The sequence below is a fragment of the Gavialis gangeticus genome, unplaced genomic scaffold (assembly GCF_001723915.1).
Source record: "Gavialis gangeticus isolate Ggan-Ray unplaced genomic scaffold, GavGan_comp1, whole genome shotgun sequence".
In the NCBI taxonomy this organism is placed as follows: Eukaryota; Metazoa; Chordata; order Crocodylia; family Gavialidae; genus Gavialis; species Gavialis gangeticus.
The window spans coordinates 44,983,196-44,996,634 of record NW_017729034.1 but is presented as its reverse complement, the minus strand read 5'-3'; the positions used below and the strand labels follow the sequence as shown (position 1 = coordinate 44,996,634).

The 13,439-nt window shown below is 39.7% G+C and overlaps 1 protein-coding gene across 4 annotated transcripts in view; it reads right to left on the bottom strand.

Annotated features, from left to right (window-relative positions):
- Positions 1 to 13,439, bottom strand: part of RGS7 (regulator of G-protein signaling 7) — a 600,793-nt gene that overhangs the window by 586,578 nt on the left and 776 nt on the right. For all 4 annotated transcript variants that reach the window (XM_019527608.1, XM_019527609.1, XM_019527610.1 and 1 more), the window contains exon 2: positions 12,709 to 12,835. In XM_019527608.1, the coding sequence (XP_019383153.1) occupies positions 12,709 to 12,786 (78 nt within the window). In that variant the 5' untranslated portion in view covers positions 12,787 to 12,835. The remainder of the gene's footprint in view (positions 1 to 12,708; positions 12,836 to 13,439) is intronic.

Sequence of the window (13,439 nt, the reverse complement as noted above, 5' to 3'; positions counted from 1 at the left end):
AGAGGTGACAGGTCTACACACCAAAACAGAAAAATATCTGTAGCCAGAGCCTGAAATGATCAAAATATATGGTGTGTGAACCATTACCAAGAGTAATATTAAAACATAAAAAATAAGAACCACAGTGATCAAGGGTAAGAAATTTGTTTCACAAAATGTAAAAGGTAACTCAAGATATTTCTGTCAGAAACCCAAGTTTATCTGAAACCAAGAAATTGGAATTCACTAATACTGTAAATTAATCACATTTAAAAAAAAGAGAGAGAGAGAAAGAGAGAGAAGAGAAGAGAAAGGGGACAGAGCATCACATAGTGCAGATACATAGACTGCACAAGCTACCCTACATAACTGAATCGTTCAGAGAGAGCTGATTTGAAAACTGATTCTCATTTGCACTAAGGTTTCTTGTATAGACTAACGTGGCACCTCAGTCCCTAAGCTACATGCAGTTAGGCCTCCATTTCTGGAAGGAGAAAAAAGGAACAATTGACTGAGTACAGTGGTCTTAGAGGCTAAGGCTTCAGGTACAGTATATCTGCCTAATAATTCTGCAACATTTCATGAAATGAAGGTACACCAGTGACCACCTGCAGAAAAGTTTAGGATATGTGTTGGGTATGTTTTGTTCATCTAAATGAATCAGACTAAGAGTAGTGCTCAGTCTTGTTATCTGGCCCATGGGGAGTCCTGTGGGATGGATAACATGGCCCTGCAGTTGGATCCAGTGCATGGAGTCGAGCCAGTGTGCAGGGTAGGGCTGCAGCCATATACAGTGTGTGTTGGGCTCAGGCTGGCATGGCAAATTGCACACAGACTGACCCCACACCACTTATACAGTCCACAGGGCTGGAAGGTTAAACCTCACTGGACTGAGGTATAAATACAATAGCCACATGAGAAGCAAATGTTTGCTGTTTTTAGCATATAGCTAAAGATACACTTAAGGATTTTAGAAACTGTTCCTAAAGTGACAAAGTCAGTGACTCCAAAAGAGAAGTGTGGAGGGTAGCATACTATTTCTTTTGTGGCAAGTGATTTTTGAAGCTTTAGGTCAGGAATGTCTGAAGACTGAAGTTTCTTGAACTTAAAAAAACAGAAGATGCTGACCTTACATGAATATTACTCCCATGCTGCAGTTTTGTGAGACATGAATGATGTTTTTATAAATGCATCCGGAGCACTATGAGCCTTTTTTTTTCAGTTGCATGAGAGAGACCCCTCTAGCCCTTCTAAAAACCAAAGTAAAGTATTACCCAAAGTGGAAAGAGGGATGACCTTGTTGGATTCTTTAAAATACAGGAGTCAAAATCTGATCATCTTATGTAACTCAAAGCATGATGAGTTATGCTTGACTGTGTAATAATAGACAATATGTTGGCTGTTTAGCAATAGACATACTGCATGATTTTTCAAAGATGCTCAGCACCTCTAGCTCAATTTTAATAGGATTTGTGGTCACTTACCAACTCTTAAAAAATGTCAGGACATTTCAGAACTAGTGATCTATTATGCCAGAGAGAGGAGAAAAACTGTTATTACTCAGAGTATCTTAATTGGTTAAAAAACTGTATTCCTGTCTCCATAATAACTTTAACATGTTCAGCATTTATCCTGAAACTATAATGCCTCTCTGAAATAAGTGGACTAGAGTATAATTAAACTCATTTTACAGGTAATTTGAGTCAGAAAAGTGAAATATTTTTTTCAAGGCCACACAATGATTCAGTGACAGATTTAGGATTAGAACCAACCCATCCTGACTTGCAATCTTGTCCTTATTTCCTCAGACCAGGTCACTTCTATGTACCAGTATGACAAAACTTGTGAAAATGCTTCAAGTTCTAATTTTAGGTTTGATCTCATATTTACCGTACTACTTTTCATCTTCTGAGAAGCAATATGGTAAGTTTAGAAATAGATCTTTTAAAAAAATCTGCTTCAGGGGAAGCCTAAGTCTACAATATTTTTATTGTAAATACACAACAGTTGCTAATTGTTGGTGTCTTTTCCACTGTAGATGCTGATGTGTGGTTTCCACAGAGGTGGCAAGAAACACCACGGACAGTAACAGTTTGGCCCAATCAAGGATCAACATGTCATATGTATTGACAATCCCTGGAAATTCAATGAGCAAGTAGAAATCAAACTGAATCTTACTTATGAACTGTTTCAAGTTTGTATCTCTCACATGAAGTGAGATAAAGCATTTATTCATCCTGCTCATCCTGATAATACAGTATGTCAAAAGGGCTATCTATAATGGAAGAATGCGATGAGATTCCACCCTCTCCTGAATTTACAGCATCTAATGAAACTACAAAGCTATCTTCCAAAATAATTTGTTATTTGAAAATGGAATCTCCAAGCACAAGAAATTTCAGATTTGTTTTGACAGTCCTGCATAGATTGTAGGGAAATAAATGCTATAGATAAATATCATCAGGGCAAAACTTAGTGTTGAAGACGTGATGCAATAATGTTGCAAGATATCATGCTAAGAAAAATTAAGTGCCTGGGGCTGAGATTATTATATATGCAAATGCATAGTAAAACAAACATTTTTACGATTAAATCATGGTTAATTATGAATAAATTAACAATCAGCATGCAAGAAAACTGGGTTTTCCCAGGTTAATATTCCAGACACTGAAAAAAAAAGAACACACTATCTAAACTGCAATTCTTTAGGCTATGAGGAATATTTAAGTCTCTCATCTGATAAAAGATCGTATAAAAAGGTCACAGAGAAACACACCCTAATCCAGTAGATCATGATGTGGAAGAAGTGCATAACATCCTCCAATAGTACCCTAGAGTCTGTGATGGTGAAAAAGGTAAGAAAATAAGCATATGGATTATTACCAAGGGTACAAGCAGCAGAAGTAAATATTTCCTCCTTTTCTTTTTAACTGCTCTGAAGTTTGTCTGTGGTATTTATGTTAGCCTAGGTAAGGGCTCTGCACTGCAGCCAGGCAACTAGACCAACAACCACCTAAGCAGGGCCCGCTGACCCTGAGCCAGCTCACTGGCTCCAAGGCTGTTCTTAAGGAGCTCTTGCAGCACCTGGCCCCTACTGCACAAGAACCTGGCCTTAGTCTGTGTGGCTCTGGTTCATATGACTTCCTGGGTATCTATTCCTGCCTACGTACCCTGTCCCTGAACTTCAGAACCAAAGTTTGACTTCAGCTTGCTTCCAGACATCTGCTTCTAGTAACCCCTTGACTTGGCATATGAACCCTTGTCTTGTTCCTCTGACTAGTTATACTTGTAATAACCCCTAGCTTTATCCACTAGGCCTAACACCTCTGTGGACCCTGACCATAAATGAATATTGCCTGTCTCCCTTCCCCCAGCTGAGTGTAAAGAGATTTTCCATGTGCAATGCTTCTTCTGCATGGCATAATCCTACTTCCTTTGAGCTTACGGTTTCTACTCAGGCTGGATTCTGCAAAGTGGGGAGGAAGAAATGTATAAAACTTGTCCAAGGTCACACACAAGTGTCAGTACAACCTCAGATCCCCAGGGACTTCCCACAATGTTGCTACTACAGGACTATAACTTCCAGCCCTAAGTACAAATCATTGCTATGATAGAGGAAGTCAGCATGCCTGACCTTTTCTTTTCTCTTTTTTTTTTTTTGGGCGGGGGGGGAGTGCAGGTGCTCTCATGGGTCCACATGGATCTGCATAGATCTAAGGGGATCTAACAGATTTCAGGAAGATTTCCACATGGCTTTCTCTGTCTCTGCTTTAGTGGAACAATAGGAGTAATTCTCACAGTGTTCTCCTCAAGAGAAGTTTCATCCTGAAGTTTTTCACATAGGAAGTGACTATGAAAGTCTATGATGTTAACTCCATTTGCCTTGGAAGGCAGTGAATATTTTGCTACAAATATAATAGCCATTATCTGGACTAAGAAAACTGAAATTAAAATATTGTCTTAAATGCATTGAGCTAAGGCAGTTCATTACAACTTTTAACAGAATCTGGAGTAACAATAGTTGCATATTTTCTATTTCCTTTCACAAAGGCACTTCTTACCAGGGTTATATTAAAAGGAAGAGTCAACAATTCCTGCTTTTTTCTATAAATTCTTATAGCAAAAAAGAATTAAAAGTGAAAATAGCACATCCCCCTCTAAAATTTTGATCTGCCTCCACAATCCAAGGAGCTTTCATTATTCATGCCGAGCACAGAAAAAAAAAGTATGAAAAACTGTGCACAATCAACATGAAGTTCCATGGTCCACAATAGCATTCTGCGATGGAGCTTTCCACATAAGAAATCCAAACCTGAAGTTCTAGGATTCAAAAAATCAGCCCAAAAATATAGACTCATCTCCACTACAAGACCCTATAATAGTAGGCACAGACTGAATTAGACATAGAAAACTAGCCTGCAAACAAAGCTTCCAAAACAGGGGTAGAAAACTAGGTCTAAACAGAGGAAAAGGACTGTCTACGTCTATAGAGCAACAGAATTATCAGGTTGAAGCTGAGCCCTAAAGCTATGCTGTGAAAGAAAATAGAGATATTATAATATGAACAGAAACAAAGCATAGTTAACTGCAGGTTTCTCCAATTTAACTATTTCATAGCTAAGTTTTGTTTATTTTATTTATACCACACTTTAATAATACATTTACTAGATATTGAAATTATCCAACTTTAATATATTTCAGTTTGGGTTCTGGTATTTGCTGCACTTTTTTATTTTGGAAACACAATACCAGGCTTCAGCTTCTTTCAGTCAAGAGCTTTCCTGTATTCTCTAGTGTGTATTGTTATTTAAGATGGTCTTTTGCCAGGATTGCTTAAAGCAATTGCAGCAATTCTACCTGCTTTCTCAGCCAAACAAATTTCTCAGACAAACTTCAGCCGAGGCTGTACCCCTACTTTACCATGGCTGCACCCCTAGTTCTTGCCCCCAGTTCTGAGACTCTCCAATGCCTGCTCTGATGCTTCTGCCAACCACAAGTCTGTTCTTCCCTCTGCTACTGTGAGAAGGCTAGAAGCTTAGCATTACTGGAACGTTGCCAGTCTCCCAGTTGCAGAGGTCAAAACTTCTCTCACTTCCCCCTCCCCTGCCCCTTTCAAGAGTCTCATCCGATTCACTTTCTTACAACTTAGTGCACTTCCACCCCCAGTGTTTTGCTTAACACCTGATGGAGACTCACTTCTCAGCAGACAAGGTTCTTTGGGTAAATCCGATATCTTTTATTAGATTGTATTTATTTATTATAAATAAATTATATGTTTTTATTCAACTCCTCAGCATGCCCACTTGTTTTCCAAATCATGCAGATTTTTTGCACTTCCTTTCATTATTCTTATCCTTCAGTCCCCTGTACATCTGTGTCATCCTCTTATTAGTGCTGCACCCTTCCATTTAGTGCTACTGCCCTTAAGACTGTCCTGCTTTCTTTTTGTTTTGTTTTGTTTTTTTACTATTCCCAATGTTACTTATCGCTCCCTTTCGTCATATTTCTAAAAGCTTCATTTTGATGCCTTTGCAAATACAGTTTTCACTTCTTCAAATCCTGCTTTTTATAACTGTTCCATGGTACAAAATAGGATTGAAAGGGAGTTTGAGATATCATCAGACCCAGGGGGGTCAGCCTGCAACATGCATTCCCCAAGCAGCCTGTATGGGGAGTGGGGGGGACAGGCAGCGCAGTGGCATATCAGGCAGGGGACACAAAGCAAAGCAGCAGATCAGGCAGGGAGCACAGGGCAAGAAGCAGAAAGAGCAGCAACAGATCAGGTGGGGGAAAGGAGTTTGAGTGGCCCTTAGGTAGGGTACAGGGCTAAATGGCAGCACACTTGATGAAAAGGTTAGCCTATAGCATTAACCTCTTCCGATTGACCTAAAATTTGCATTTGTTGGCTGGAACCTACGAGTCCTTTTTTTTTTTTTTAAGTGTGTGTTGACTTAATGGTGCTGACATTATGTTCTGCTCTATCTCCTATTACAGATGCACTTTTTAAAAACTGGTTTGTCATGCTCAAATTGTAAGCAGTTGCATTTATTTGGGAACTTCCTATTTATAGTCTTGTTGGCACCTATGCTTGTGTTTTTGAGAATCCTCCAAATCTTACAGTGTAGAACATGCAGTCATGAAAATGTCATGCAAACACCTGTGTTCCACAAATCATATTTTAAACTTCAAGGGAAAAACCTGACTCTATACTGCACATCACTATCAATAGCATCATTGTTTCCATAGTAACTAATGTAGAATGCTTCAAAGGGGAAAGGCAGAGAGACTAAAAAATGACAATGCAGAAATGAAAATACGCGCACACAATATTTGGACTGCTCACATCGGGGGCAAGAAGAAAGTGACATGGTGGCCTAGCAGATTGTAACATTGTGTTTTGAATACTTCTAAATACAAAAAGAAGTCATGCAATTATTGCTATAAGCTTGTGCTAGGAGAAAAATGTATCACCTCAACACCCTGTAAGTTTCTGTTCCGGGTGGAAAGGAGAGGGGATGGTGGGGGGAAAGAGAAGTATTGCAAAGGGGAACCCCAGAACAACAGATTTCAGAGTTAAACCAATTCCAATGAACACCGAAGTTCACAGTTGTTGATCCAAGTGATCTGCAGACTCAGGTAGATGTCACTGCATCAGTTTCACTTAAGTTGTGTTTTCAAGGTCCTCTTTACAACTGAGAAGATAGAAACAGTTTTAAGAATGAAAGCTAAGATTCTGATGGCCTCACAAGCTTCCAGAGACCAAAGCATTTGTTTGTAGTGATAATGCCTTAATATGGCCCTGATCTTGACTCCCTGAAAGCTTCTATCCCAAGCAGAGAAATTCAGTAATGCAAAATAATTCAAAACTGCAACGAGGAGCCATCCACATTTTACCCATGTCAGTTAGAAAGGTAAATTTATTTCCATTTCATTGGTAGAGACACAGACTGTAAGCATATATTATTTGCCCTGCTGATATAAAAAGAAATCAGGAATATAAACCAGACCTCATGATTCCCAGGCCTGTGCCTACACTACAGCAGAATTATTCTTCTTCTCACAAGAGGATAGGGTGCTAAGTAAACTTACCATAATTAATTTTAAAAAATTGGAAGTTTACAAAATCAGAATGTATGATATAAGGTATGTGTATTCATGATATAAGTCCACATATCCTGCTTCTTCAAAAAATGTCTTATTTCAAATAAAATATTATTGTGTATGTGTCACATTTTTAGAATTAAGCTCTGCCAACTCAACTTTGTAAGAGCCAATAGAAATCCAGTATTAGCCATTACAGTTCAACTTTCAGCAATAATTGAAAGTATTATTGAGAACTCAGTATCCTATAAGAATAAGTTTTCATGTTCAAATGAAAAAGGTGCCAGTGTCTTGCATCTTCTAATTCATCTTTTAACTACTGATTGAAATAGACTGCATGAAAGGAAATAAAAGCAATACTTTTAAACATGTTCATATTTGCCTCAGGCCAATAGCAGGAAAAAAAATTAGGACTTCTCCTAAGGTGTGTCAGCACTAGTTACATGTCACATTTCATTATTTTATAATTAGGCTGACATCCAAAGAGTAATGCAGTTGACATTCTATTAAAAGAAGAAGTATTCCCTGAGGTGCAATAATCCTGACAAGCAAGCATCTTCAGAGGTGGAGTGAGAATGATATAAGGAACTATTTAGTTGTGTTACTGCCTTTTGAAGCACTGATTTTGATAAGTTACTTCATAGGTATCCATATGCTATACATTTAACAAATATTTTGCCCTCATTTTCCATTAAAAAAAAATACAGATTTCAAATCTGAAAAACTATATCTTCCCTGTGTACATGTATAGAAAACACTATCAGAACACAGCAAAATCAAATGCATGTCATTCTGTGCTACTATGTCTCCTATGTTCTCTGGTCAGCACCAGCGAGCCATCTTTTTCCAAGTCTTTAACTCATCAATTACCTGTAAGTTTAACTATAGATGAAAATGCTGTGAAATCTGCTGTTTGTTAAAGACATGGCATCCCTCATGGAAAAAAAAAACTGCTAGATCTCTAGGCCATGGAATTTTGGAAATCAGTTCCAGAGCTTTGAAGAACAGGTCACTCTGTGACTGTCAAATTTCAGTGGTAATTCCCAACACAACTGACCTCATGAAAATTCAGATTCAGAGCAGATTTCCAGTTCAAACATTGTTACTTGTGGCCTTTTATAAAAATCAATCCATTTCAAGCTTCTTATACAGAAGTGGGGGCCAACCTTTCTAAAAAACATGACACAAATTTGTCCCCCTGCATTGCCACTCCAATCCTCTTCTTCTGCCTGATCTCCTGCTCTGCTTTCTGCTTTCTGTCCCATTTGCTGCTGTGTTGCCCATCCCCTCCCTGATCATCTGTGTGCCACATATGGAAGCTGCCTGTGACATTTGTGCCACAGGTTAGCCAAGAAGTTTACCACCTCTTTCCTAACGTGAGTAGGCTAGGACTTAGGGGGCTTCTGTACACATGTGCAGAGCCTGCTCTGATGTGCTGAAAATCCAGTGCATCAGAGCAGACTCAATTAATTGAGTCTGCTGGAGCGTGGAAACTGATGTGCTCTGGCAGCCTTCCACATCATGTGCATCAGGGTCCCAGTGCATCTCTGCGCTGAAAAAATGGTGGTGGGGTGCTTTGAAATAAAACATATTCAATTAGCTTTATTTCAAAGTGCCCCATCAACATTTTTTTAGCCCAGGGACACTGATACACATGACATGTGGGCACTTTTAATTAGCAAGTCTTGTTAATTACAGTGCCCAGTGCCACATCCCACAAAACATGTAAAAATGTCCAGGGAGACTGAGCTGCAACACACTCTAGTTTATACAACATAAAAATTTGGCTGAGAGTTATAGGGCCAGGGGAAAGTAAAAGATCGTGTTTGTTTCCTGTAAAGAATTTGTTTCATAGTCACTACAACCAAGTTCTGCCTCTTCCCTACCACAAGACATATTATATGTTTCATCCTCTACTTGAGGGAACAAATATCAGATTGCTATCCCACACAGTGAGGCTGCATAACACGTTGGAGAAAAACATTTAAGCCATAATACTCAAATGTGGAATGACTCTCATTTGTAACTCTTCAGTTATCCACAAGCCAAGCAACCCCAAATTTTACCCTCATTTTCAAGTAGCTGTTAACTGGAAAAAATGGCCCTTCAAAAATTTGCCAGCACTATTCTTATGCATCACAATGCATTAATCTCTAATACAACAGCAAAATGTAGTAAGGTTTGGTAATTGCTTCCGTTATCTTTTTGGAAATATGGAGGAACACTTCATTCTCCAGTTACAAAAATCTTATGATATAGTATCTGTTACTAAAAAAAAAAATTTAAAGGTGGTTAGTAATATATTTGAAATCAAATGACTTAGGTTTTAAAAGCCTCTTTTTTACACTCACGACGTAAGTTGTACTAAATGTGCTTAGGTTGAGATCATTTTTTAATTCTGTGCTTTTTAAACACCTACACTATGAAATATTACATTGTTGCTTGTTTCCTGGAACATTGTTGCAGGACCTCAGGAAAGAATATTAGCAGTTTTCTCCCAAGACTCTGGTACCTGTCAGCACAATCAATATAGTCTGGCAGGTCAAATAGAATAATAAAAGGGATCAAAGGAACAAGCCTATTCCACATTACACTGCATGCAGTTAAAATACATAAAGAGTACATGAAAAGATGGCCTCATATTTCACAGTTTCTCCACATTCCCTATCTATTGAAGAGAGTCCCTGCATACTACCTCACCTCACTTCTCATAACAAAGGTTCTCTGTGCTCTTCCCACCATACCAATGATTGTGTTCATCCTCTTTTCCCCTGGTGCACAACAGATGCCCATCTTCAATATTCCCAGTTTACTAAAATCCCTAAATATCCTCCCACAAGGTTAAGCGTGCTACACATCCCCTCCACTCCCTTCCTGCCAACACACAATTATCTTTTTGCTTCTACCTGTCTGGGTGTTAGGGTATTAACATTTATTAGAAGTATGGGCAAAGATGAGATGAAGGTGTTTTTCTGGAAGGTGGTAATGGGTGCCACCACTTGGTTACTTAAGCTATGAACAAGTGCAGAGGTACTTGAAGCTTTGGCTCTACTAAACTGAAATCAGGAAAACCGTCTCTTCCATTATCCCCACTTTGTTTTCCTTGTTCCTCTCCCAGTGCAGTAGGGTTCTAGCCACTGACAGCTAGAACATTCCTAGAAAATTAGGAGTTGATCAGATGCAACAATCAATGTATTTTAACATTCATTGCATTTTAGCCAAAGAAATGCAATCAAGATAAACACAAATTTACCAAGCCTGGCCACTTAATTATCATAAAAAAACCCCAACAACATAGAGTGCACATCCAGACAAGCACAGACATGTGGCATTGCAGACCTATCTGTAGTGACACATACCACACACGTCACACATGCAGGTGTTCCAGGAAGTCCCAGGGTCAAAAAAACCCATGCCTAAAAAACGTAGGGTGGTACACATAGCAGTAGCACATGCCACCCAGAACCGGAGCCTGGCCAACCAGAGCCACACTCTGGCTGCCAGCCAGGCTACCTGCTGAAGGAGCACCCTGGCTGTAGTTCCTGGAGGCCCCCAGGTAAGGCTGTGGGGGCCAGCACATTTACTGACTCCAGCCTGCCCTACCCCACCCAGGGCAACAAGCTGCGTGCTAAAGCACACAAGGCACAAGCCTTCCCCAGGGACAAGTGCCGCTGCTACTTGTGCACAGGGAAACATGCATTCCCACTTCTGGGGACATGTCCAGAGAAGCTATAAAGTAAGTGAACACCATATACGCTTCCCTATATAAAGAAGAGAAGTGCTTTCAGCATGAGACAGAAACAACAAATATGAAAATAATCAATTCCATGGGGTCAAAACCATGTTTGAGTGCAGCAATAAGTCTTAAAGAATTATACTATGATATCCAACTATTTTGGGGTATCCTATGTAATACTTACTACATCCAGCATGCAGATGAAAAATATTACATAATTCTCCTATTTATAAGCATAGCTCTTTACTATATATGCAGTACACTTAAACATTAGGCATTTGAGAGAATGGATTCAAATACAAGTATATGCAAAGTTTTAGAAAGGAATATTCAATAACTATTTCTTCATGGTTGTAGGCACCTGTGTAGTGCACACGCTTCTTTATTTTTTTGTATAATTTAGAAGTTGCCAGCAAGGGATGCCAATGACTACAGCTGTGTATAAATTGTAGGTGTTATGGCCAATATCTTTTGAGAAAAAAAAAATCAGGCCACTGAGGTTAAACCACTGAACTCACATTTAGCACCCAAGTTCCATAAATTTCACTGAAGTCGGCATCATCTTTGAAAACTGAAAAGCATGCAATATATCTCAGTATGACAAACAGATTTCTAATTTCTGGAAAGAAAAAATAAAATTGCCAGAATTATTAGTGACATATCAATTTGTTTCAATTTAAAGTAGTGTTAACATTAATCAGAGAATATGTTAATTGTTTTCTATTATAGTTCATTTGCAAAAACATTCAACTTGTACGGCAGTGTTGATTTTGCACCTAAATTCTGAGAGTAAATGTGTAGTTTAATCCTTATGCATTTGGGTTCAGATATATAAAAAAGCTCTTTTTGCCCATTAATCAGAGTTCTCAATTTTTCATTCTTATAATCATAATTTAATTCCATTTACTCAAGAAGGCCATTTCCCAAGTAAAGAGAGCACTGGCCCCTTGGTTTAAATATACTTTGTTTCCACTAACCCATCTCATATTCCCCAAGCAACCACTTTAATTGAAGCACAGTAGCCAAATAAATCCCATTATTGGAATTCAATGTCTGGAAGTTTGTTTATTGATGTTGTTATTAAAACATTTATTATATTCAGAAATCTATTCAAAGAAGTAACCCTTGGAGCATCCATTTTAAAAATGCCCCCAGTGGCAACTAGATCAAGTTTACATTTATATTTTTTCCTCAGATCAGGTATCAATTCATTCTGTTAAACTTATTGTATAGGTGTTGCAAATGTCCATCTAAAAGAGTTAGCCAAATCTTTTAGGGAGAATGTGTTTGAAAAGCGTTTTCTCTCATTTCACAAATAAGCAATTTTAGAATTGAATACTTCTACCAGTCTTCCAGGTGAAGTTAACATTTGCATCTAGCTATGAAAGCAGCAGCAGGTGAACCACAACAAATACTGTAGGACACCCACCTGAACAATGTATGATGTAGTTAACACAAATGAATGCACAAAACATGAATTAAGGAACCAATGCTCTCAAATGCATATTAAAGTTGGCAGAAGCACCTGCATTTGAAAAAGGTAGAGCAACAGATTCGATTTTTTTCCCCCTTAAAATTCACCAGAGAAGCAGCAACCAGGCTCTGGAGCTGCTTTTCCTGTGTACTGTTGCCACTAACAGTACACTAACGTCCTGCACTTAAGTATACATCGCACACCATAGAGAATCCGAAGCACAGCTGAGAGCTGATATCAGCTGATCTTGCACTGAAATCGCTCAGGGTAAGTAACAGCAGCAGTCTGAATCTAGAGACGTGGAGCAAAGGGTTAATGCTATCACCTGTCTCACAGGGCATAAGATCAGGAGCTAGACTTGCCCTCGAGCTGCATTCCCCCGGGGCTGGCAAGGAGAGATGCGGAATGAGCCTCCTACCTTTCTGTACACCAGCATGTTCGGGGACTCATCAGCCACCCCGTTGCTGCTCTGCCCATAATTATTTCCTTGCGCCATGTCCCGGCGATGTGATCCTCTGCTGAACGCTGTGTGGAGCGGTTTGCCACTGCAAAAGGCAAAAGAGTGGGTTCAGTGAGACATCGCTACGGGTCTCCTTCCCCCCACGAGTGATTAATGGAGCTGCCTCCCTACCAACACGCTAGCAGCGGCAGCAGTGTGAGCTCTTACTCCAACCAGATATTTACATGGGTGGGGAGGGGGGAGAAGCAGCCAAATCACTCGTTGCTGCCCTTACCCCCCATCACCTTCAGACAATGAGCTCGTGTAAAGTGTTAACTTAATTTGGACCATAAATAAATTGCCATTTCAAATAGCTTCTTGCCAGGCAGTGCCATGCACGAATGTTTCTCTCCTTCCCCCCACAAAGGATAGATGCTGGGTCGTCTGCCTGGCTCCAACCTCTCCTCCCTCCTACACTTTGCCAAGGGCTCCCCTTCCTAATTATTCCCATTGGGGCTGATTCCACACACACCTCTCTCCAGTGCACCCGGGGCTGATCAGCCTCAGGCATTACCCCCTATCATCCCCCAGCACACGTGTGCCCTCCCAGAGCCACACAAACCTGCCTGGCAACCACCCGCTACTTTTCTCCTTACTTGGTGGCCAAATCCCTACTCCCTCACAAGTCCTGTTGTGCCCCCCCCCCCCCC